Genomic DNA, 27745 nt, shown 5'->3' with positions numbered 1-27745 from the left:
TCATGGGCCGGTAAGCGTTATCTGTATGAAGGGACAGAAGAACAGACACCATCTTCATGTACATGAGATAAGTTTCTCGTCGTTTTTCTAAATTACTAAAAAGGAAAGTTACGGTGATTTTAAGAACAATGAACAACCAGTTACTTCCTTATTCTTTGCCCACTTCCGCTAGTGCTCCGTTGCGAGTGGAACACTGAGGAGGGGATCAGTTAGTTCTGCCAGAAGTACCCTCCACCACCCACCGTCAGGTGACTCGCGGAGAACCGATTTAGATGTAAATGTAGACATCCAGTAACGCCAACGACTATTATATGCCCTTTACGTGAGCCACTAGCGAGTGTTCAATGAAATCCAAAGATACCAATAAAGAAGCCGTAATATATGCAAACAATAGGTAAGGAATATTGCAGTTGTACTGTGAAAGATGGTCAATAATCGACGTTGCACTATAAAATTACAAAATTCAACCCGTATCAGAGACACAGTTCATGAAAAGCGAAAGTGAACCATTATGAACATTTTGTTGCAATCGCTCTGGGTTATGTTCACTTCACCCAGTTTCTGGAAAACGAATTTCCTTGAAACATTTATATTGTTCCATGAAACGTTTCCATCAGATACGGTCGACATCCATTAGCCATCTGACGATATGTTCGTGTAGTTAGAACACGTAATCGGCATTCTTTATCTGTATGCTCCAGTTTATGGGCGGCGGAAATGCGTTTCATTAGTCGGATAGTCTGCTCTGGATTTCGAGATAGTGGAAAAAGAGGGAAACGACTTAAAATAAATGCTGCTTCCTCATGCTATGCTCTAGTTTGCAATGTTACACGCAGTTTGTTGCCACAGAAGGGCACCACTACACTAGATATTCCACGGTGCTGAGTTTATATCTCGTCCAACACTTCCCTACTGCTCTTTCTTCATATCACTTTGTGTATTACAGCAATTATTCCTTGGCAAATGTGGTCAAAAATATCTAGATCGCATTAAAGTGGGTGACAAAGAGATTTGTTCTTATAAATTTGTAAGTAATGTTTCTGTTCTTGTTATATTGAAACACTTTGTGTCGGTCGTGAGTAAATACACAACGAATGGGTTGGCCTTAGTATCTAGTTCGGCAAAAAATAGTCTTTACACCACTGGACGCATTTGATCAGTATTGTGGATGAAAACTGACTCGTGCTCAAAAATGTGCGATCTTAGCATCATATTGATATAACCAGCTGGTTGTTCGAAGACACTTTGGTGTTCGTTATCTTGACGTAAACGTCGTAATACAAGCTTCTGACGCACCAATACACGTGAACGGGAAGTATAGTTTTTCTCCATATACACGGTGAACCAAAATAATCATTAACCTGTGTAACAGTGACCATTGTTCAAGGACCGCCATGCTTCAAACAGCTTCAAGGGAACGAATACATCATACGGGAATGATCACAGTTCAACACATCTGCCAGTTCTAGAGTACACTGACGGTGGATCATTGTGGGTAATGCGTTTAAACAATCTCCATCAAACCCCGAAGGTCTTCCTGAACGTGGACAGTCACTAACGTCAAAATGATTCTCCTTAAAATGAGAAAACCATTTTCTTGTTGTGCTCTGTCCAATGGCATTATCCACATAAACGGCGCAAATATTTCTGGCTGCCTCCGCTACTGTCACCCCTCTATTGAACTCAAACATGAGAATATGTCGGAAATGTTCCGATATCTCTACTTTTCTCTCCATTTTCTAGCGCCCGGAAGTTCTCGTCATATGTATACGAGCAGTGTAGTTAGTTTTCACTAGATACAATACAACGTGTAAGGTAGGTACACGATTTCGTAATTCATGAATAATGCATACATTTTTGGAACACTTCAATTGTGAATGTCGTTGTTGGTTGGTTGATTTTGAGGAGGAGAGCAAACAGCGAGATCATCGGTCCCGTCGGATTAGGAAAGGATGGGGAAAGAAGTCGGCCATACCCTTTCAAAGGAACCATCCCAGCATTTGACTGAAGCGATTTAGGGAAATCACGGAAAACCTAAATTAGGATGGTCGGAAGCCGGTTTGAACAGTCATCCTCCCGAAAGCGAGTCCAGTGTGCTAACTACTGCGCCACCTCGCTCGGTCCATTGTGGTCATTCACATTTTTCTAGGTGTGCTAGAGGCAGCATCTATATGCAACACATTTGTGATTGCTACCTCTACAAGTGCGCGTTGTTTCAGAACGTTTCTCTTCTTATGGATTTCTTTTCACTCCTTAATTATCGCAGCAGGGATTGACAGGGGTGTTGGTGTTTAGCTGCGAAAAGAAAGGCGTCACAACATAAAATTTTACTTTCCGAGAGAAAAAGGTTCATCAAAGCCAGTTCAGTCCATGGAAAACACGTACGATAAAAAACTTCTTGCCAGTAGCCGTCGGAAGACAGGTGTGTTATACTCGAAGACGATAACAGCGCATTACATGCTTTGAGAAGGAGCTGTCTGGTTACAGCCGATATGTAACTATTCTGATATCTGCAGAATCTTGCATTTCTCAGTCCTGGAGCAACGGGTGACAATATCGCCGAACCTTATTGAATTCGCTTTTTTATGTCAACATATCCTGAAGAATGATGTCGCTAATGGAACATGGTTTTGACAATGTGATCTCTCCACAAAACAGTCTGTGGATAAAATCAAATTCTTCCAGACGATACACGCCACTTGCGTCGACTTCAGAACCCTCGTATCCATGCACCATCCGACTTCTTTACGTTTCAGAAGTCTATGACCTCGAAGGGACAAGATAGATAGACATAATTAATCAAGATTGTCATCTTCGTGATATGAAATCTGAGTGTAGGTTCAGAAGTTTCGAGCTCACTGTATGACCACCACATTGTATGAGTGTGAATTTACATGAAAGACTGATCCTAAAACTTCTCATACTTTGAGAAATGGAAGTCTTACGAGATTGAAATGTCGTGTGGCTAGAGCCTATCGTCGGGTAGACCGGTCGCCTGATGCAAGTCTTTTTAGTTGACGCCACATCAACGACTTGCGTAACGATGGAGATGAGGTAACGATGAAGACAACACAACATCCAGTCCATGAGCGGAGAAAATCTCCTACCCAGGCGGGAATTGAACCCGGACCCTTTGCATGGCATTCTGTCGCACTGACCATTTTTTTTTAAATCTCATTTTGTTCGTTTTTTCGTTCGTTGTACCAGCTCGGGGTGGACGTCGGAAGACACCCGTTTCAGTTCGTTGTTGATCCATTAACTCAGTTTTTTTTTTTTTTTTACTACAGAGGGCAGCTAACCCTTGACCGAACACGCTGAGTTGCCGTGCCGGCAAAAATAATGTTCCGGAGGAGGAATCGGACTAGAAACCTCTGGCGTAGGAGCCCCAGCCCTAACCATCTTTTTTTTTCTCATTTTGTTCGATATAGTTCGTTGCGTTTGGTCTGGGTGGACGTCAAAGGACATCCGTTCAAGTTGATCGTTGATTCCTTGACTCAGTTTTTTATTACAGAGAGCACGCAGCCCTCTGACCGATCACGCTGAGCTACCGCGCCGGCGACCACTCGACTATCGAGGCGGATCTTACGAGACTTGTGAACTGGTAGAGGTAGTGTTGATCCCAAGGACATTTTGTTTTTGTTAAGTTGGCAGATGGTAGTTAATATTGGAAGTCAAGTGCCACCTTGATTTACGAAACAGTTTTGTTAATTCAGTTTCGTAAAACTGCCGTCTCTGCGTGTTCGTGGATAAACTAGAATACTACGTTTTCATAAAGTTCCACTTTTTGGCCGGTTTCTCGCCAGCAAAAATCATCAAAAGTTGATGGTGTTGCTCCTTCACTTTAAACGATTAAGGGAAAGGTAGTTTAACTGAAAGTTGGCATTACTTCTCGTGAAAATTATCCAGATAAAGGACACGCGAAGATTGCAATCACTGATGAAAAATTCTAAAATGTGTTCAATATGATGTTGAACCATCTGGCAGTAAACGTTTATGAAACAGTTAATGCCATAAGTATATGAGCTACCCGGAGTATACTTTACTTGAAACTATATCTGTGAAAAATCTTTGTGCAAGATGTGTGCCACATTTGGTAAAATTTGCTCAAAATCAAAAGTGGAAATTGTTCTCAGAAGTGTTAGGGACGTTTTAAAAATAAACCAACTGGTTTTCTGCGCCAGCTTGCTGCTGTGGGTGAGACGTAGAAGCATGAGTGCACATCAGAATCGGAATAGTTACAAAAACTGGTTAGGAGAAAGCAACTCTTCTTTAAAAAAGTGTTAAACACATATTGAAGATTAAGTCCAGCGGTTGGTGGGATGTAAAAGAGATTCTTGCAAGTGATTAGTTTGCCTACAATATCCAAGTGAGTGGCGGTGCTTTGTTTAATACACTCGCCTCATATTCCGGAGAAGAAAGAGTCATTTTCCTGTCCGGTCATCAAGATATGGGTTTTCTACGGTTTCTCTAAACCAGTAATGGGTGAGCGGTGCATCCGTTAGAACCGGTACCAGCCGCTCATTAGACCTCCCTGTCCTTTGTAACTGAGCTGATTTAAATGCAGTCGCCCACTATCCTGTGTCAATGTTTAGGTTTGCTCACTGAGACTGAGGCGCGGTTCATCGTGTTATAAATGGGGAGGTGACCCTTAACTGTGGAGAGGTTCTTTTCAAATCTGGAAAATTACTGCCTCTCTCTGATTTAATTGCCGCAGGTTTGTAATTTCAGAGTTAGCATGTTTCTTATTTCTGTTGCTTTGGATATCGGATGATGAGCTGCCAGTATTTACTATACATCATAGGACTGGAGCAGGAAGAAAAACAGTGCTTAGTCGATAGGCGCAGCGCTGGCGCCTTCTATCGACAAAGATGCTCCTTGCTATCGGAGCATCGCTGGCCACAACAGTGAGATGGAAGTAGCAAGACACGCCCATAGTTCTCCGTGCCACCATCGTCGCCTGTCTTGAAATAGGCGGAAACAAGGACACGAGGTCAGTTCTATGACAAGCTACGTCCCAGTCAACGTCTAGTACATCGCAAGTAGCGAGAAGGGTGCTGTGTCTGGCGACAACAGAGTTAGATACTACCATTTAGACTCTGCAAGTCCTTGAACTTGGTCTTTGAACAGTAGTTGAGTAATGAGTAGTGTAAATCCGAGAACACATGTCGAAACCTATTCAAGGAATTGGGCATATTAACCACAGCTTCTCAGTATATTTATTCCTTAATGAAGTTTGTTGTAAATAATAAATCTGTTTTTCCACCTAACTGCTTAGTACACAGTATCAATACTAGGAATAAGAACAATATACATAAAGATTTAAAATCACTTACTCTTGTCCAGAAAGGAGTCCAGTATTCAGCAACGCATATTTTCAATAAGTTAGCAGCAACCATTAAGAGATTAGTTTCAGACAAGACACAGTTTAAATATAATTTAAAAGAATTTTTGGTGGCCAACTCCTTCTATTCCATCCAAGAGTTTCTCAACAAGTGGAGTAGACCATTGTAATGAAAATTTATTATACTTTAATGTTTGACAATACTTGGTTGTAACAGCGAAGTAACTACCCACTGTGTGAATGATGGATGTATGGAAAGCAGATGTAAGTCTTATGTCTGTAAATAGTGGAAGTTTAATTTTAAGTCTTGTACATAATCTGACTGATCTTAACTGAGGATCACTGAATTGAATAACTTACTATAATTTTTGACAATACTTGGTTGTAATAGCCAAGAAATTAGCAAATGTATGAATGATGGATTTAATGAAAGCAGATATAGGTATTAAACCTGTAAATATTAGAAGTTTAAATTTAATTCATGTACATAACTTTACTGTTTATTGACTGAGGATCATTAAAATTAATGAAACTCAAGTTTTTCTAATTACATTTTTGTAATGTGTTTATGTGACATTTTGCACACCCAGGAGGATCCCCGCTTTTGTGGGTCTATGGAATGGATAATTCATGTAATCTAATCTAATCTCAGTGCTGCAAGAAAGAGTTTATATTGAACAGTGCCTCGAGTTCTAATATTTAAATTCTTACATTTTAAGGGCGCAGTAGTCATGTCATTTATCATCTGTTTATAACCGAATTAATTTGTGACAACCCGTCACAATATAAGCAGTGAGCACCTTCTGGTTACGTATGATTTAAGTGCTGATTCTGATTCACGAAAACCCTTGTTCTTTGATCGAGGCTTTGTTACAGGGGTTTAATTTGTCTTCTCGCGTGTAGTGGTCTCCAGCTTGATTAGCGATCCTCATATTGGCTTTAGTCCCCAATGTACAACAGCGTTCCGAGTTACCAGTACATTCATGAATTATTTAAGACTACTTGAAAAAAGCAAAAACAGAATTTAGATTTAGTGTTGGTTGTTTTGATAGAAGTCTTAATTCTGTCTTATTAGGTCGGTGCATAACTTCGTAGCGTTTTTGTTGTGCATGGTGGTATTCCAGTTTCTATGGGTTTATCTTTCGAGTGTCATTTTTCAAATGTAGTTCACTGTTGCTATTTGAGTTTAACTATGGTCATTTGTCATTTGGAGATTGTGAGTGAAGCTGCGGACGCTAGAAAATGGAGAGCCAAGTAGAGAAATCGGAACATTTCCGACATATTCTTGTGTTTGAGTTCAATAGTGGGGTGACAGCAGCGGAGGCAGCCAGAAACATTTTCGGTGTTTATGCGGATAATGCCATTGGAAAGCGCACGGCAAAAAAATGACTTTCTCGTTTTAAGGAGGATCATTTTGACATTAGTGACCATCTACGTTCTGGAAGACTTCGATGTTTGATGGAGATCGTTTAAAAGCTTTAATCCACAAGGATCCCCGTCAGTGAACTCTAGAACTGGCAGATGTGATGAACTGTGATCATTCCCATCGTGCGACATTTGCATGCAATGGGGAAGGTACAAAAATCGGGTGTACGGGTACAGCATGTTAAAAGAAAAACACAAAGATCAGCGGGTGGCCATATGTGCCTTTTGCTTGTTCGCCATCAGTTGGCTCGTGAACATCACCGACCATTCCCATCCTGTGTCGCTACTGGTACAGAGAAATGGTGTCTTTACGCTAATATAAGAAAAACAAAGGAATGGTCGAGCCCAAACGAAGTAGCAACTGCCTGTACAAAGACGTGGGCGCATCCACAAGAGATAACATTATGCATCTGATGGAAAAGCGACGGCCTGGTATACTATAGATTGCTTCCCCGAGGTGTCGTCATCACTGCTGACATTACCTGTCAACAACTGAGACGTCTTGCAGACGCAGTCGAAGAACAACGACCAAGAAGACTGCCTGAAGTGACGGTACTCCACGATAACGCCCACTCGCATCCTGCTAGACTGACAAAAAACACTATACAAGAGTTGGATTGGGGAGTCATTCCGCATGCGCCTTATTCACTTTATCTAGTGCACTCAGATTTTCACCTTTCCCGCTCTCTGCCAAACAACCTTCAAGGGACTTTCTTTCCGGACGAAAATGTGATCCGAACATGGCTCGACGAGTGATTTCTACAGTCGCGGAATCGGAAAGTTACCCCAGAAATGGCAGACTGTTGTAAGTAGCGAAGGAGAATATCTTATCGATGACTAATGTCTCTGTTACGCTTATCTCTTGTGTTTATTAAACTTAATGAAAGAAGGGATACGAACTCATGCACCAAACCAATGTTTACCACAAAACGAATTTTTGTTACATTGTGTGCTTCATTTTAAAGACCAATATGATAAAATTATTACGACAGGTTTATCTTTTAAAGTGCCTGTTTTCTTCTAAATACTCATGTGTTAAATTACCAAGGTTATTTTTAAGATTACTGTGTCACATTTTAAGGTGGAAAAAGCATTATGATATATTTTTGCTGTGATTCATGCTGGTTGTTGGCACCTTGGATCTTTGTTGTTTTAAATTGTGCCCCATGTGTGTTTTACAGAACCTAACCTAAACTGAATGAAGGGACCGAGCGACATCTGGGCAAAGCTCAAGTTGGTGCACTGTCAACATCTGATTAATGAAAGACTGTGTTTGTTTCAACTCCTTGAATTATGACTGAATATTATTGATGTTTTCACTGTTTAAATGTTGTTAATACTGATGATCTCATTGAAAAGTAATTTGTACAAGCATTAAAATTTTCTTTAAATGTTGTATAATTCTCACTGTGGTACTCATTAACGATTTCATGGTGGCTTCGACAACACCTGTCTTGAATTGTTCATTTTGCCAACGTCAAAAAGCCGCTTAAGGGAAGATATGGGAAGACGCCTACATTATCTGAGAAATTGAATCACCCTTAGTCTATAATATTTCTGCCACGAAGGCGCTTTGACTATGCGAAAGCTGAAGGGTTTCAAGTGGAAATTGTTGGAACGCCAAGTTATTCACGAGGCTGGCTCTCTCTAATTCCCACTTGGTCCCACAGGTAAAGCAGTTTGTGACTAGAAAACTTTCTGAGTCCAAGGGAGAGATTACTGCAGCTGTTTACCGATATTTATCAGGTGTTTCACAGTACTAACTAAAGTTTGGAATCTTCTAGGTGCGAAAATGCTGGTCCGGGCGCTGTGGCCGAGCGGTTGTAGGCGCTTCAGTCCGGAGCCACGCTGCTGTACGGTCGCAGGTTACAATCCTGCCTCGGGCATGAATGTGTGTGATGTCCTTAGATTATTTAGGTTTAAATAGTTCCAAGTCTAGGGGACAGATGACCTCAGATATTAAGTCCCATAGTGCTTAGAGCTATTTGAACCATTTGAAAATGCTGGACAAGTATACCTTGATTACGTAATGGTACCATATCGACTGTGATGCAGAGTTCTTTGGGAGACTGACATTCATTAGATACTGTCGTGTCGACAATGCGAATTGTCGAGCTGAGTGAGCGTGCGTTTTCAAGGAGTCGCAGTGTAGGAACCGAGAGTTGGCTTTGGTACCGTGGCGCGAAGAGCGATGAAACGAAGTTGTGTTGAGTATTGTGCTTATTAGGAGCGAGATTAATGTCAACGAAACTTGAGAAGTGAAAGTGCGTTGAAAAGAAGGATAGTAAAGAATTCAAAGGAAGGTAACGCAATGTGAAATTATGAAGGAAGTTATGTCGTATTCCTGTGTCACAATTGTTAAATATAAGCATTCGCGCACACATGATAAGAAACGTTAATTATCCTAAACGGTGATCGATTTAAGCTTCAATTATTTTGATGCGGTATATTTCAGAGAAGAATGGTGTTGTAAAGACGACAATGACAAAGAGTGCAAAGTGAAATATATTGATAGGTCGATGTTTTCATCTAGGAAATAGTTACTATAATTTAAAGTACTTCCTATTAATTATTAAGTGCAAATCAGTACATTTTATTATTTATTAAATTATAATGAATAGTGCTGCAAGCATATCAAACGATCGAAGAAAGGACGTGGGGATTGGTGATCTCACAGGCTTCTTTTCTTCACCTGTTCGTACCTTTTCACCTCCAACTAAGGAATTTCCTTTCTTTAATTATACAGATTGTCCCGGAAGGGGTCACCAGTATTTAGGGATATGACGGGAACGATGATTCGAAGCAAAAAAAGAGTAGTAGATATGGGCTCTAAAATGTACATCTTAAGAGCTCTGAGCACTTGTTCAGTAGAACAGATTTATTTCACACTAGCGAAGATGAACAAGTTCTCAAAGCATTTAAGGTCTGCATTTTAAAGCCGAAGATTGCTGGAATTGTTTTCTTTTTTTGATCCATACTACCATTTCCCGAAGTATAGAAACAAAGACCTTGCAGTGGAAGAGATTTATTTCATGAAGAAGTGCTCATAGCTCTTAAGGTTCAAATGGCCCTGAGCACTATGGGACTTGACTTCTGACGTCATCAGTCCCCTATAAGTTAGAACTGCTTAAACCTACCTAACCTAAGGACATCACACACATCCATGCCCGAGGCAGGATTCGAACCTGCGATCGTAGCTGTCGCGCGGTTCCAGCTGTAGCGCCTAGAAACGCTTGGCCACCCCGTCCGGCCAGCTCTTAAGGAATGCGTTTTAGAGCCCATGTTTACTAGACATTTTTGCTTCGAATGGTCGTTCCTGTTATGTCCATGACTATTGACCATTCGTCCTGAGACACCCTGTATATTTCAGCCATAGGTCCCAAAGGTGGTATCATTAACATTTTCCTCTTATTACCACGTCACTGTTAGATGAATTCAATACATTACGTAGTAAATTGTTACTATTAACGCAATCGAATAATCTGGTGATGACTTGGTAATGATATGGAGCAGATAATGGTACCGCTTGTGGCCTGAGGCTTAAATATATGGTTTAAAAAATTTACAAGAAAGTCGTGTGTTTCCCTCAGGCAGTCTGTCTAGGTTGTGCAAATAATTTTTGATTCCTATGACTAAATTTACGACCAATAGATAAACATTCAAAATATAGCGAGAGGAGTTTTCTTACACCTGTAAGAAAATTAGGTCGACATGTAAGCGAATTTTTACATAAAATGTAACATTACTTCATTCTGTGGCTGAGAATTTTTGAAAACATTCTTGGATTACGTCAGTCCTCAAGATTTTTAAAATTGGTACGTGGAATAGAGGAACAAGAGATGCTATTAGATTGTCTTAGGATGATTGGAGAAAGAATGGTGGAAATGAACAAAGAGGTGTATATTTATTTTATCGATTGGGAGGAGGCTTTCGATAGAGTTAACGGAATTATATCGCTGAGCATTTTAAAAGGTATAGATATAGACTGGAAAGATAGAGGGTTAATAAAGGAGATGTGTACAAAGAAAAAAGTGACAGTTAAAATAGGGAATGAGGATACGGAAGAGATGATCATTGGAAAAGGTGTAAGGCAAGGGTGCTCACTGTCAGAGAATCTGTTCAGCATATACGGAGAAGAGCTGATACGTAAGCCCATAACCATTCAAGAAGCACTGTAATTGGAGGAGAAAGGATAAAGACTGTAAAATACGCGAATGATCAAGCTGTGCTGCGGTAGTCAGAAGAGGAGCTACAGAAGATGTTGAAGAGCATTGCAAAGAGTATGAAATGAAGATAAATAAAAGAAAGACAAAACTGATGAGAATAAGCAAGAAGGAAATTGCAGTTAACATATTCCTAGACGCAAAGTAGGTAATCATTTCTGTACCAGGGAAGTTTATTGATGCGGAGTAGAAGCTTTACAGATGAAATAAGGAGAATATCTATGGGAAAGTGAACATTTGAAAAATTGAAGCAGTTACTATCATGTAGAAGAATTCCGATAGAGGAAAGGAAAAGATTTACTAAACGTTACATCTGGAGTGTTGTGCTATACAGCAGTGAAACATGAACAGTTAAAAAGAAAGAAGAAAGATATTTATAAAGTTCTGAAATTTGGTAATGGGAAAAAATGCTTAAGGTGTAGTGGACTGATGGACCTAAGAATGAAGAAGTAACGAAGAAAATAGAGAAAGAAGGCAGATTCTTCGTACATCCATATTTAAACTGGATCAAGGTAGGCCACAGTTGGTATAATTTTTATTAAAATGAAATTCCTCCAGCTGTACTTAAGATTTTTTATTTACGAATGAAGAAAATAGAGAAAGAAGGCAGATTCTTCGTACATCCATATTTAAACTGGATCAAGGTGGGCCACAGCTGGTACAATTTTTATTACAATGAAATTCCTCCAGCTGTACTTAAGATTTTTTATTTACTTCGCTACTAGTTTCGGCGTTGCGTCAACGCCATCTTCAGGCCTGTACATTTTGTGTATGGCTCAGTCTAGAGTGAGCCACACACAACTGATTTCATCAAAGTGTACGGGCCTGAAGATGGCGTTGACGCAACTCCCAAACTAGTAGCGAAGTAAATAAAAAATATTAAGTACAGCTGGAGGAATTTCATTTGAATAAGGAAGAAGATTGTTGGTAGTGACCAGACAGAGGAAGAAATTTTGGCTGGCACATAACTGCGTCGGAACTGTCTAAAGCAAAGAGTCATAGAGGGAAAAGTGGAAGGAGTGTAAGTATGAAATAGGAAGAGACCTGAAATAATGACTGACATTGCAAGAGACGAACATACCGGGTGATCGAAAAGTTGTAGAAATTTGAAAACTGAATAAATCACGCAATAATGTAGATAGAGAGGTACAAATTAGCACACATGCTTGGAATGACATGGGGTTTATTAGAACCAAAAAAATACAAAAGTTCAAAAAATGTCCGACATATGGCGCTTCATCTGATCAGAATAGCAATAATTAGCATAACAAAGTAAGACAAAGCAAAGATGATGTTCTTTACAGGAAATGCTCAATATGTCCACCATCATTCCTCAACAATAGCTGTAGTCGAGGAATAATGTTGTGAACAGCACTGTAAAGCATGTGCGGATTTACGGCGAGACATTGGCATCGGATGATGTCTTTCCGAATCCCTAGAGATGTCGGTCGATCACGATACACTTGCGACTTCAGGTAACCACAAAGCCAATAATCGCATGGACTGAGGTCTGGGGACCTGGGAGGCCAAGCATGACGAAAGTGGCGGCTGAGCACGCCATCATCACCAAACGATGCGCGCAAGAGATCTTTCATGCATCTAGCAATATGGGTGGTTCTAATAAAACCCCATGTCATTCCAAGCCTGTGTGTCAATTTTTACCTCTCTATCTACATTATTCCGTGGTTTAATAAGTTTTCAAATTTATACTGACTTTTTGATCACCTGCTACAAACTGATGAATGGAGATGCTCAGAACAGGACACAATGGAGAGCCTCCATTTGAAACCTCTCATAAGAGAGATACACTAAAGAAGACGAAAAAGACTCTGCAGTAGCTAGCAGGGGAGAACTAGATCAAAATTAGCTGAAAAAAGACTTAGTACCTGGGTAGTATGGATAGCTAAGCGTGGGCTTACCATGGCCAGAATTGCCACCAGCCTCGGTGCGGCAGTGGCAGTGGCTGCGGCAGTGGCAGCGGCTGCGGCTGAGGCTGTGGCGGCGGCGGCGACGCAGGGAGGACGTAGGTGGTGGGCGGCGGCAGCACGAGCGTGGTGAGAGGGCGGTGCCAGTGGCGCGCAGTCTTGAAGAGATTCGCCGGCTCCAGGAGGTGCGACGACCTGGAGTGCTCCGCGTGGTCAGGGCCTACAGAGCGCGCTCCCGGCGCCGGCTGAGGAGCCTGTTGTTGGAGCTGCGGCGCCGACAGCTGTTGCGGGGGCAGGGACATGGGCAGGACGGGGCCCGACCCGAGAGGCACGAACCCAGTCGGGACCGGCGACAGTATCGGCACCGCCGACAGAGGGTTCCCAGACCCCGTCGCAGGCCAGCCGGGAGGCAACTGCGGCATCACTGGTGGGAACTGGGCTCCCGGTGGGAACGGTAGGCTGGGTGGGAACTGGCCTCCAGGTGGGAACGGTAGGCTGGGTGGGAACTGGCCTCCCGGTGGGAACGGTAGGCTGGGTGGGAACTGGCCTCCCGGCGGGAACTGCCCTCCCGGTGGCCACTGAGGAAACGGTGGAAACTGAGCTCCGGGTGGGAACTGAGGCTGGGGCTGCGGTAGTGGTGGCAGTGGCGGAGGACCGTCTGGCTGTGGAGGCGGCGGTGGCGGTGACTGCGGTGGGGGCGGTGCTTGAGGCTGCGCTGGCGCTGATGGTGGTGGTGGCGGCCCTGGAGGCGGAAGTGGTTGCCCAGGCGGCAGCCCGAAGGGGTCTGTCTGCCGCTGCGGCTGGAACAAGCCTGGGCCAAACGCCGAAGGCAGGAAGAAGTTCGGCGGGAACCCCACAGGGCTCTGCGCCGCTCTGTATCCGTCCTCGCCTCCGATGCCCATATCGTCCGCATGGTAGGCGGGCAGTGGTTGCGGATACGCCTGCCCCTGAAACCAGACAGGGATGTCATTGTACACGTTTCCGCAACGTCACTGCTGAAATTTAATGTTTATTCACAACTGATTTGATCGCGTTCGGTGGACTTCAATAGTTTGTCTGTTTCGCCTCATTAGATTCATCATCAGAACCAGCATCGTGTTATGAAAGTACACTACTGGCCATTAAAATTGCTATACCAAGAAGAAATGCAGACGATAAACGGGTATTCATTGTACAAATATATTGTACAGGGTGGCGCAGGGGAACGGGAAATTTTGAACGTTACAGTTGGCGGCACTGTAGCGCCGGCAGATGTTCGAAACTTTTCACAGTTGATGTGAACGCATTGTCATTTAGTAATCATGGAGAAATGGACTGGTGCGGAACGTGCAGTAGCTGTGAGAGCGTTTTACAAAAATGGTGATAGTGCGACTGCAGCGCAGAGAACATTTCGACAGCATTACCAGCTTGGACGTCATGGACGTGTCCCATCTGCTCATGCGATTACAACGTGGGTGCGTAATTTTAAAGAAACACGGTCTGCCTTGAAAAAGAAACCTCCAGGTGGCATTTCAACGGTACGTACCCCAGAGAACATTGCAGCTGCTAGAGCTGCAATCGAGAGAAGTCCTCGCCGCTCCGTTCGACAGCATGCATCTTCGCTAGGGATTAAGCTTACAAAGAATACTGTACGAATTAGACTTCCATCCCTATAAGTTGCAGATTGTGCAACACTTACATGAACGAGACCCAGCGTCACGTATGGAGTTTAGTAGCCAGATATTGGCTAAAATCAATGAGGACGCGAATTTCCTTGGTAACTTATGGATATCAGACGAAGCCATTTCCACCTGAACGGATTCGTGAACAAACAGAATTTTCGTTATAGGGCACAGGACAATCCTTGTGAGTTTCACCAGCGACCACTACATAGTGCCAAGGTCACGATATGGTGTGCTGCATCATGTCATGGTGTTATTGGCCCTTATTTTTTTGAACGTGAGGATGGTAGTGCAGTGACAGTAACATCCGCTCGATATGTTGAAATGCTTCAAACATTCTTTACACCGAGACTGTACGAGCTTAATCTTAACGTCGAAAACATGTGGTTTCAGCAGGACGGAGCCACGTCACACAATGCTCGACAATCGATGGCAGCAGTTCGTCAATTGTTTGGAAGACGCATTATTTCACGTAACGGTGACATTGCATGGCCTGCGAGATCCCCTGATCTTAGTGTGTGCGACTTCTTCCTGTGGGGATATCTTAAAGGCAAGGTGTACCGTACACATCCTGCAACAATCCATGATCTGAAGGAGAACATTGAAAACGAAATCACTGCCATTCCCCAAGACTGGCTACACCGCGCATTCCAGAGTTTTCATAAAAGGCTGTTAGAGTGTGAACGCCGAATGGGAGCACATCTTTCCGATGTCATCATTAAAAAGTAAAGAGACACTTTTGGACATTTTGATTGTAAAGACATACTGAATAATGGCATACTGAATACATTCACTTTCGTTAATAAATTACTAGTTTTATGAATTTATTCATGGAAATAACGTTATTTCGAAATTTCCCGTTTCCCTGCGCCACTCTGTACTATGACATATGATTACATTTTCACGATATCTGGGTGCATAGATCTTGAGAAATCAGTCCCCAGAACAACCACCTCTGGCTGTAATAACGGTCTTTATACGCCTGGGCATTGAGTCAAACAGAGCTTGGATGGCGTGTACAGGTACAGCTGCCCATGCACCTTCAACACGATACCACAGTTCATCAAGAGTAGTGACTGGCGTATGGTGACGAACCAGTCACTTGGCCACCATTGACAGGACGTTTTCAATTGGTGAGAGATCTGGAGGATGTGCTGGCTAGGGCAGCAGTAGAACATTTTCTTTATCCTGAAAGGCCCGTACAGGAATTGCAACATGCGGTCGTGCATTATCCTGCTGAAATGTAGTGTGTCGCAGGTATCGAATGACGGATAGAGCCACGGGTCGTAACACATATGAAACGTAACGTCCACTGTTCAAAGTGCCGTCAATGCGAACAAGAGGTGACCGAGACGTGTAACCAAGGCACCCCATACCATCACGCCGTGTGATACGCCAGTATGGCGATGACGAATACACGCTTCCAATGTGCGTTCACCGCGATGTCGCCAAACACTTTTTGCCATTCGTGCACCCAGGTTTGTCGTTGAGTACACCATCGCAGGCGCTCCTGTCTGTGATGCAGCGTCAAGGGTAACCGTAGCCATGGTCTCCGAGCTGATAGTCCATGCTGCTGCAAACGTCGTCGAACTGTTCGTGTAGATGGTTGTTGTCTTTCAAACGTCCCCATCTGTTGACTCAGGGATCGAGACGTGGCTGCACGATCCGTTACAGCCATGCGGGTAAGATGCCTGTCATCTCTACTGCTAGTGATACGAGGCCGTTGGGATCCGGCACGGCGTTCCGTATTACCCTCCTGAACCCACCGATTCCATATTCTGTTAACAGTCATTGGATCTCGACCAACGGGAGCAGCAATGTCGCGATACGATAAACCACAATCGCGATAGGCTACAATCCGTCCTTTATCAAAGTCGGAAACGTGATGGTACGCTTTTCTCCTCCTCACACGAGGCATCACAATAACATTTCACTAGGCAACGCCGGTCAACTGCTGTTTGTGTATGAGAAATCGGTTGGAAATTTTCCTCATGTCAGCACGTTGTAGGTGTCGCCACAGGTTCCAACCTTGTGTGAATCCTCTGTAAAGTTAATCATTTGCATATCACAGCATCTTCTTCCTGTCGGTTAAATTTCGCGTCTGCAGCACGTCTTCTTCGTGGTCTAGCAATATTAATGGCCAGTCGTGTAGGATGCTGGCTTACACTGAGAATTTTTGCCAAAAAAATCACGAAACAGCCATATGTTTTCAATTACACGACTAATTTCGGCATCTCATTAAGGCAAACTTCATGCCCCTGCAAGTTACCAACGACGGGTATACGCGTAGTATATTTCAAGCTATAACACTAGTTGGCATTATAGAAAATGAAGCGTAATAGTAAAACTCCTTCAAACCTACAAAATGCAACAACTAGCGTTAATAAGACTACCTGCACAAGAGACGTAACAAAGCAGAATATGTACACATACTGGTTAGCATCGGAATTATTTTGAAGTAGAAGAGTTACAATAGAGTATTTCAAACATCACCAAAAACCAAAAACAGACATTATAAAAAATCCGGCGCACAAACGAAAATGCTTGTCTAGTCTTCATTTTACATAAAAATTTGTATAACTCATATTGATGAAAATCACCGTAGTTCTTAGGGAAAAACTATCCACATTCGAATTAAAAGTCACGATTTGACCTATGAAGTTGACAAGAGTGTGCATATCTATCGCCTAAGTAATATCACTGCTAGTGATATATCAGAATTAGTTGTTACAGTATCAAAAAACGCAACCAGAGGCAAATTCCAACGGCTGACGAATTACTAAGTGAAGGTGCTAAGCATAGAACTTGCGAGGAATATTCATTGAATAGCTAGAGAACATAATGTTATAAATAAAATAAAAAGATATGACTTAGAGATACTTAAACATGAGTTAATCGGCGGGCATACACTAGGGTGAACAAGCAAGGAGCCAGCCGATTAACTGGAACTGTTTGTTTGGAATTTTGAAATAATGTGTTTCCCGTCTGTCATGTTTTTTCACGTTAAATTTTTATTCGTATTTGTTTGTTTTGTTATATATTGTTGTAATTACAGAACTGAAAGTGACAAATAAAAATGGTTATGACTTATTGACTACTCCACCAGATAGAAGGAAGGAATTGCCAGGCAGAAAACACGAAGTACGAATCACGTTTAATATTATCATGAGCTTGCGAAGAAGTGTGTGATTTGTCTCAGGACATTGTTATTGTCTCGTGATCACGAATTTCACAGAATACCTTTCCATCATTTTCCACCCAAAGTCCGATGAATTTCTTCTCTCTTTACGATTCAAACCAGATATCTGTGGACCCAGCGCGTCTGTTGTCGAATGACCTAACGATCTCAGCACCTCAGCCGCATTATTTGCGGTTAGTAGCACTTAATTACTATTCAGCTTCTTACGGAAAATAAAATGGATATAAAGTAATTGTCACTATCTACAAATGTGCAATTATGTGCCGGCCGGTGTGGCCGAGCGGTTCTAGGCGCTTCAGTCTGGAACCGCGCGACTGCTACGGTCGCAGGTTCGAATCCTGCCTCGGGCATGGATGTGTGTGATGTCCTTAGGTTAGTTTGGTTTAAGTAGTTCCAAGTTCTAGGGGACTGATGACTACAGCAGTTAAGTCCCATAGTGCTCAGAGCCATTTGAAACTTTTTTTTTTTTTTTTTTTTGCAATTATGTCCTAAAACAATTATGTCCTAAACAGTACTAGTTGCCGTAATTTTATTTTACAATCATTGTATATGCGTCGCCTATCGTCGAGACATATTTCCCCGTTTTAAAAGTGCTGAATAGTATGTAGATGTGGATCTGGTTTATTTTTCTGTTCCTTTTTGAGACGATGACAGATCACTTTCCGATTTGGTTTTCGTGTTATTGCAGTAAGAACGCGTCGTTGCAGAATGGGCACATTTGCATTAGACGTAGGCAAAAAAAAAAATGTGTGTGAAATCTTATGGGACTTAACTGCTAAGGTCATCAGTCCCTAAACTTACACACTACTTAAATTATCCTAAGGGATCAGACGCACAGTCCATGACCGCAGCGCCTTAGACGTAGACACTGGAATAAAGTAAATGTAATATATTACTTTTCTGTGTCCATTTATTTCACCTCATTTTATCATTCGCATCCAAAGAACCCGACCCCAGAAAATATTATTCCGCAAATGAGGTATTTAAATATTATGACATTAAAAAGTAGACTTTTTAAGTCGCGAAATACAATGCTGTGCTATGAAATGTAATTTGGTTCGTTAGATGATCTTACGGCGTAGTGACAGTACGCTGTATAGTGTTCAGTTAATTTACTGTTTACTAAGTGAGACCAGTGCTAGCTAGTTCGAGAACATTTTTCCACACAAGCGACATACAGGTTGAAGAAAAATTCGCGCACTTGGACTTCGCAACGCGATTCCTCAAATACGTGCAATACAAAAACGTCTGTCACAAAATTTCGTCCTGCGCATATTTCGGGCAGTAAAAGGGCGTTAAAGATCGGCAGTCTGGCAACACTGTAATCACAAGTACAGTAACTACATCTGTCAGCAAAAACAGTTGTGCTGTGCACTTGGTGCAGAGAATAGCGTTCTGTGTTAGCATGCAAGAGGTCGAGGGTCGATGGTTCGATTCTGGATCGAGGCTTATTTGCTTTTATTTGCTAAAAGTAGTCTGCTTGTACAGTATTTGGCATCTTAATCCAAAATAGTGACTGTAGTCGATCTTATACAAAACGTTTGCAATTGCATACTATGAACACAGAAATGAAAATACAATCTTTTTATTGGTCAGATTTAAAGAAGCCTTTTGCAAGTCATGGACACGATTGTTCCGCCACTGCATCTACTAGATTCCAAATCTGTTTTCTATGTACCCTCCCCCAATTGTCCAACCGAAATTATTTGCAAAGAATGTTGCTAGCCCTACTGGTGATGTAGAGCCCTAACAAAATGTAACGGACCTGAACTTGGCAAGAATAATTAATCGATGGGACCATCGATGGAGGATACACCCAAAAACGTTTGGAATCTAGTAGATGCAGTGGTGTGAAACGATTCGCGTGCAAGACTGCAAAAAGTTTCTATGAAAACATTTCCATTTCTGTGTTCGTAGTACGTAACTGCAAATGTTTTGCAGAAGACCGACTGTAAACGTTGTATGACGATTAAGAGGACTACGCACACTACTTTTAGTAAATAAAAATATATAAGCCTCTACCCAGAATCCAACTGTCGGCCTCCAGCATCCTTACCCAAAACACTATCTACTGCACCAACTGCAGAGCACTGCTGTTATATCCTGACACAGGTAGTTGCCGTACACGTGAGTACAGTGTTGCCAGATTGCCCATCTTTAACGTCCATTTACTGCCCGAAATATGCGCAGGGCGAAATTTTGTGAGTGACATTTTTGTATTGCAAGTATGCGAAAAATGTCGCTGCGAAATCCGAGTGCGCGAATTTTGCTTCATCCTATATGGTAGTGTGGAATGATAACGAGAGGAGGTTTCTGAGTCATGTGTCTGGACGAAATAGTGTTTCGCTACTATGCAGCTGTCTGTGCAACTGCCTTACACCTCTGCTGAGCATACACCGGACGGTCAGTACCGTGACGTGGGGACACAGCCCTGCCGTTGCATCCTGTCGGTACCCGGAAATCACGCCAGCCTTACGGTGAAATAATCCTTAAGCTTCTTTGATAAGGCTTCGCAGTAGGTGACAAACCGTCTCTGTAGAAAAGGAACTGCGAAAGCACAGAATCCCTAGCTCTTCCTGTAGCTGTAACACAGAAGTGGCACTGAGTGACACTCACACGTGTGATCGTGTTCATACAGCCACTTCCTCAGTGTGTGTAATAGCTGTATGTAAATATCAGCGTTATTTTGTTCTGCCATACTCTGCATTGAGCCGCCAACTATAATTATCGTCTGGTTTTTCTTCCGGTAATATTTTAGTATGTAGATCATATCGTAACTGAAGTGTTTTGCGAAAAATTGATTGTTCCATTATTCTAGAATAATTGGGTTAATTTGTATGGTAAACTCTCGGAGAATCGTAGCATATTATACTTACATAATGAATAAAATTATATAGCCGAACACGGTATAGCAGAATTTAGATGGAGGGAACAGTTAGCATAGCTCAAAAACTTAAGGAAGATGCGCTCATATACGATGTGTACGTTAAAAGTAAGTGCTGGTAGGCGATAAATGTGAATGCCTGAATTGATATGACTGCTCTCATTGTTGAACGCCCATGAATATCCCACTATTTGTGGTGACTACACTCCGTCCATTCGTATAGAAAAATGAGTATGTTGCAATAATATACACAGTGTGAAATTACTCGTACTTTTTCTTGCAAACCTTTTAAATTGCTGTTACACTGAGATAAAGTATCAGTAGTTTGAGAATTTGTGGCTACTCGTGGAAGAAGTATTAGAGTACGTTACGCCGCAAGTGATTGCTGATCACTGCAGTCAGACAGGTTTTATAGCCTGTCGGCACTTGTTTTTAATATGGAAACCGTATCTACGATGCTCTCCTTCAGTTCGCTCTGCTAGGCTGGCTGTTTTCTATTCTAAAGCATATTCAGCAAAATATTTTTATGCTGTTAATATTTGCAGGTACAACTTCACCTTGCTTGTACCGCTCTATCACCCTCAAAGTGAAGTCTTCGAAGATGTTCTTTGAGCTTTGGAAACACATAAAAATAGAGCATGGTCGATGACAGTGAACCCAAGGCGTTGGACTGTTGCAGAAGTCTTAGTTCTCATACTGTCATTGTCGTGCTAAAGAAGAAGGTGATCCATGTGTGGACGAACTCTTCGATTAGAAACTCGATTACAGCATGCTGTTTCTCACGCATCGGTATAGTTACGTTACACACTGTCATGATACACTCGGCAATTCGGAGCCCTCTAGCGGCAGAAAGTTGCAACTTGCGTCGGCGAAGCGGGGCAGTCAAGTAATATGCATGACACGTAATCACAATCAACATGTGCCTATATACGTCAGAATGGAACGTTGAGTTTTATTCTAACTTGCTAAGTAGGCTTTGTTGACTGCGACTGTCATCTGCGAAGATTTCATAAAGCATTTATCACCATTCTGATTTTCGTTATTAATATAAGGCTCTTTCAGTGCAGCCTCAGTAGGCTAGGCTTGAGAATGAACAAGTTGGTTCGAAACTAGTCGCCAGACATACATACTACAACTATGACAGATTTCTTAATAAAAGGCTTCATTAAATATTAACAAGTTTGCTGCTCCTTTACCAACAAAGTGTTAAAACTGAAAAATGGCTGTTTTCATTGAAAAAACTAATTGTGAAATACGGTTAACGAAAAACTAATATTGTGCCCATCTAGTGCCCACACATTTGCTAAATCATAACCCACTAATGTAAATAGTGAGATAACATAAATGTGCTGACAGGAAACGTAACAAAATATTTAAACTATTGTGCCTTTTTTTTATACACACCACTGGTGACGACTAATACGAATAGGTGAAACGTGTTAGGTTGAAAGCAGTTATGAACATTCAGTTACAAAAGACAAATAATGTTTATTCATATCTGCATGATGAACATTACATAATTTTCTTCTTTATAGGATTTGCTGCAGAGCTCAGTATCAAACAAATCAACGTATTTACCTTATGGGAATGGAGGCAGTCACTTATTATCGAGTAAGAGACCTCAATTAAGACAAGGTTCTTTTATGGACTTACGGAAGCAATAAAAATGTTCGCCATGAGAAGGAGAGTGGAAAGTCCCAGCGTTCAGGGAGAAGATCTCGCTACGTATGTGGCTGAAAAGAGCAGGATTTTCTCACTTCACAAGCAGTCAACTTGTAGTTAGATTTCCACAGGGATCTGGGTCCGGGTGAACAGAGCCGAATAGTTGCCTAGGATGCAACCTGTGGGCTCAACCACACACTGCCGCCCGCCGAATGCACGCGCTCAGATCTCGAATCCCCTGTCACCTCTTTCTTTATACATCCTAATAAATGGCTAGCGTGTAGAATTTTGGCACAATGTTTAAGGTTTACGACGTTCTACTCGCATCCTGGGTGAACGAGTTTCAAATTCCTAGCTGGTCAGCCAAACATAGGATCACCGTTAAGTCGATTAAAGCGAATGGTGCAGTAGTTTCTTTGAGGAGAACACAGACGATTTCGTTTCTCAGCTTTGTCCCATGGATGTCCGATGGTAAATTAAAACTTAAAACGCCCTTTCTGTAGTAAATATTGAGCTGCATACTTACGGATTTTTTCAAGCCATTCGGGCGTTATGCAAGCGCCTCTTATGTGTAAATCCGTCCCACACTGTAAAGATGATATGGCCGCTTGACAAAGCGCTTAATATTCTCTCCAAAACTGGGAAAAACTTCATTTGCATTGCACGAAATATATTAAAATTTTTATGTCCCTTAAACTGGAAAATACAGGGTGTTTATAAATGAATTCGGAGTTTTAACGCTTTATAATATTTATTACATTAAACTTACAGTTATAAATGATATGTCAAATAAAAGATCAACTCAGTTGGTTTTGGCACCAGTGCGGATACGCAGCGCGCAATGTTTCTGCCGCAATCCGCTAGACAGCGGTAGTAGCGAAGATGGCGACTAGTGAACAGAAAGCGTTTTGTGTTTTGCAGTTTGCAAAGACCGAATCTGTAGTTACTGTGCAACATGCGTTGCGGCTGAAGTTCGGTTGTGATCCTCCAAGTGATAATAATATTCGTAGAGGGTGTCATCAATTTGAAGATACCGGCTGCCTTTGTAATGGGAAGAGCACAGGACGACCAAAAGTTAGTGAAGAGACTGTTCAGCGAGTGAGAGAGTCGTTCACTCGTAGCCCAAAGGAATCAGTCCGGAAGGCTAGTCGTGAATTATAAGTTCCTGTGTCGACTGTTTGGAAAGTTTTAAGTAAACGTGTGCATCTACGTCCTTGCCGTTTACAGTTATTACATGCTCTAAAGCCGGCAGACCATGGATTATGTGCCAACTTCGCAAATGGCTGCCTGTTTCATGATGAAGATTTTCTGGATCATGTTGTCTTCAGTGATGAATCGACCTTTCACCTTAGTGGACATGTGAACACTCACAATGTGCGCATCTGGGGCTCAGAAAATCCTCATGAGGTGGTACAAATGCAACGAGATTCCCCTAAAGTGACTGTTTTTTGTGCCGTATCCTGGCGGAAAGTTTATGGGCCTTTCTTTTTTGGTGAACCTACTGTAACTGGCACTCCTTACCTTAATACACTACAGCAATGGCTCTTCCCTCAGTTGGAAGAAGATGAGCCAGAGAACGTCATTTCCCAGCAAGACGGTGCGCCACCTCATTGTCATAGCGAAGTACGCAATTGGTTGAACTTCACTGTACCCAAGCGCTGGATAGGCCGCAAGGGCCCCAGTGACAGGGCTTGCTTTGTATGGCCTCCACGTTCACCCGACCTAACGCCATGCGATTTTTTCCTTTGGGGCTTCATCAAGGATCGTGTGTACGTGCCTCCGCTACCAGCAGACCTCCATCAATTAAGAAACCGGATTGAAGCAGATATTGCTACTATCACTGAAGACACACTTATCAACGTTTGGGAAGAACTCGGCTATAGACTTGATGTGTGCCGTGTGACAAATGGTGCTCACATTGAACATTTATAAGGATCTTGGTAAAACTGTTTGACTTGCTCTTTCATTTCACATATCATTTATTACTGTAAGTTTAATGTAATAAATATTATAAAGCGTTAAAACCCGGACATTCATTTATAAACACCCTGTATTAATGTTGTTTTATTTGCTTCACAGCAAGCTCAAGTTACACATTGAATGCACAGCTCGAAACTACACAATTCATACCATGCAACTCTTCCTTGTCCACTAGAGTCACTAGATTTCTCGTCAACTCAATGATAACTTTTTTAGGCACAGAAAAAATTCTTTGATGAGTGAATACTTCTGAAAGAAATGAGATTCCAAAACACTTTTGAGTAATTTCTTCATTGTAACTCTCATTAGTGTGTCGTTGGGCTACATACAAAGCCAGGTAATGTAAGTAACAATAAATCATTTCCACCATATTGCCGTTACCGAAAGTTCGTCTTACAGTTCCTGCAGTTCAGGTCCTGCTCAGTTATGTAATACAGGTTATCAGCTGACAAACATGGAACTGTCCGGGTATTCATTTTGTCAATGTTCTATTAGAATCGAAAACAAAAATGAACTGTAGAATGAGATTTTCACTCTGCAGCGGAGTGTGCGCTGATATGAAAATTCCTGGCAGATTAAAACTGTGTACCCGACCGAGACTCGAACTCGCGACCTTTGGCTTTCGCGGGCAAGTGCTCCACCAACTGAGCTACCGAAGCACGACTCACGCCCGGTACTCAGAGCTTTACTTCTGCCAGTATCTCGTCTCCTACGTTCCAAACTTTACAGAAGCTCTCCTGCGAACTTTGCAGAACTAGCACTCCTGAAACAAAGGATACTGCGGAGACATGGCTTAGCCACAGCCTGGGGGATGTTTCCAGAATGAGATTTTCACTCTGCAGCGGAGTGTGCGCTGATATGAAACTTACTGGCAGATTAAAACTGTGTACCCGACCGAGACTCGAACTCGGGACCTTTGCCTTTCGCGGGCAAGTGCTCCACCAACTGAGCTACCGAAGCACGACTCACGCCCGGTACTCACAGCTTTACTTCTGCCAGTATTTCGTCTCCTACGTTCCAAACTTTACAGAAGCTCTCCTGCGAACCTTGCAGAACTAGCACTCCTGAAACAAAGGATACTGCGGAGACATGGCTTAGCCACAGCCTGGGGGATGTTTCCAGAATGAGATTTTCACTCTGCAGAGGAGTGTGTGCTGATTTGAAACTTCCCGGCAGATTAAAACTGTGTGCCCGACTGAGACTCGAACTCCTCTTTCAGGAGTGCTAGTTCTGCAAGGTTCGCAGGAGAGCTTCTGTAAAGTTTGGAACGTAGGAGACGAGATACTGGCAGAAGTAAAGCTCTGAGTACCGGGCGTGAGTCGTGCTTCGGTAGCTCAGTTGGTGGAGCACTTGCCCGCGAATGGCAAAGGTCCTGAGTTCGAGTCTCTGTCGGGCACACAGTTTTAATCTGCCAGGAAGTTTCAAAAATGAACTGTGTTTGTAGTGTAATACTGAAAAAAATTCATTTACATGTGCTTGTGAAAACAGCTTCGAAATTATGCAGTAAATTCGGTGTGAGATGATACCGGACAGTTTCCGTACCATGGGCGCAGCTGCTTCCCGTGTCTACAACGCCATTTCGTAAACGTCTCTAAGGCAACGCCTTTTCATAGCTCTACAGACAGCTATTCTTTTCCCCTAGAGTCCCTTGCGCGTCGCAGTTGAAAGATGTCAAAAGCACTGCTAGGTGTCATGAATTTCCGTAACCTGACTCGGCTGTAGGAGTGTCTTAGTAATAAAGAATAAACGTATTACAACTCCATGCATGGTGCGCAATTTTCACGCATCGCAGAGCTCGTGACGTCCTATTCTTGAATTATATGTCTTGTGATGATATAATCGTGTCGGTACATTCAGCAGCATATATGTATATTATCTGCGAAATGTGTTGCGAATAGAGTTAGTAGCAAAGAAGTAATAGATTTAAAGATCGTGCGTTATGCGGCAGTTTTTCACGCATGTGAAATGAAATGAAATGAGCGTTTGGCGTCATTGGCCGGGAGGCCCCTCGCGGGGCAGGTCCGGCCGCCATATCGCAGGTCTTATTACATTCGGCGCCACATTGGGCGACCTGCACGCCGGATGGGGATGAAATGATGATGAACACAACACAACACCCAGTCCCTGAGCGGAGAAAATCTCCGACCCAGCCGGGAATCGAACCCGGGCCCAGAGGACGGCAACCCGTCACGCTGACCACTCAGCTACTGGGGCGGACTTCACGCATGTCATTGGTTATGACGTCAGATCTCTGAACTATGAGAGTGGGTCTTATCCCCACAGTGACTTTTGCGTCACAGTAAGGGATATGTGTAGAACGTTTGGTTGAAATCGGTCAAGTGGTTTAGGAAGAGATGCGCAAAATACACACATACATACATCCATTTTTTGTTATATGTATGGATTGTCTAATTACAGTTGAAAACGATACTCTCATATCGCTTTGACTTCTGTGTTTTGTTTTCCATGTCGTTTTTCCCGCACCACGCTCCTACATAAATTCATTTTTACTCGCTTGATAGGATAATGCCCTCATAAGACCAGCAGGTCGTTATAGTAGCCCACGTAAAAAAAGGTGGCCTAAGGAGTAACTCTATTTTACTTTAGAACTCATGGTCCTTGCTTTATGTAACATTTCCACTATAAAATAAATCATTATTATTGATAATTGTTTTCCAGTAAAGTTAATTATCTCAACCTGAGGAATCTATAAAATCGACTTCTGCAGCCAGCTAAATTTCGAGAAATAGTCTTTACACATTGTGATCATACTGGTAAGAAACAAAGTAAGAATTAAATACTTTTGTATGCCATAGTAGAGACGTCTCTTACCTATAAAATGTATGAATATATGACTCGTGTTTTCTTCAGACTCATACTGCATGATAAACTACTCATCTTCATTTTTCTAGCTTCTCTGTTCTACACTGAAGAGTACGCTTTTGTGTCCTATCCTACCGACTGCTGGTGAAGGTTTATCTAAAGTAGTATACGGAAAGTTAGTTCAAAGTTTTGCAGTGTAGGCTATCTTACAATAAACTCAGAAATCAAGTATTGGAAAATGGAGAACAACGCTACAAAACTTTAGATATAATCAGCGTACACAGACGAAATGCACCCGAAACTTTAAGTCGCAGGTTTGGTATAAAAGATAAGATTAGAATCTGAAACCTTAGCTTTAGAATTATGCCAACAGAGTTTCAGACACAGTTCCGTTGAACATATTTCGACACTCGTTGATGCAACTGCAGGTAGAAATTAGATAGAATGATGACTCTTTCGTTTGTAACATTTTATAATTGATAGATGAGCTCAAAAAATTTATCTATTGTGTGACAGTAATTTTCACAGCCTTTTCGTTATGGAACTGAAAACTGTTAGAGATATTCTGAGACTATTTTTAAATTGCGTAATGGTTAATCGTTTGTTGTTTTCGAAATGCCAT

The 27745-nt window shown here is 42.2% G+C and overlaps 1 protein-coding gene across 1 annotated transcript in view; it reads right to left on the bottom strand.

Annotated features, from left to right (window-relative positions):
* LOC126473483 (basic proline-rich protein-like) overlaps nucleotides 1-27745 on the bottom strand; it is a 41069-nt gene that overhangs the window by 1562 nt on the left and 11762 nt on the right. The window contains exon 2 of the mRNA XM_050100600.1: nucleotides 13013-13861. Coding sequence (XP_049956557.1) covers nucleotides 13013-13861 — 849 coding nt within the window. The remainder of the gene's footprint in view (nucleotides 1-13012; nucleotides 13862-27745) is intronic.

The sequence above is a fragment of the Schistocerca serialis genome, chromosome 1, assembly GCF_023864345.2.
Source record: "Schistocerca serialis cubense isolate TAMUIC-IGC-003099 chromosome 1, iqSchSeri2.2, whole genome shotgun sequence".
In the NCBI taxonomy this organism is placed as follows: Eukaryota; Metazoa; Arthropoda; class Insecta; order Orthoptera; family Acrididae; genus Schistocerca; species Schistocerca serialis.
This window is presented reverse-complemented; position numbering and strand designations above follow the sequence as displayed.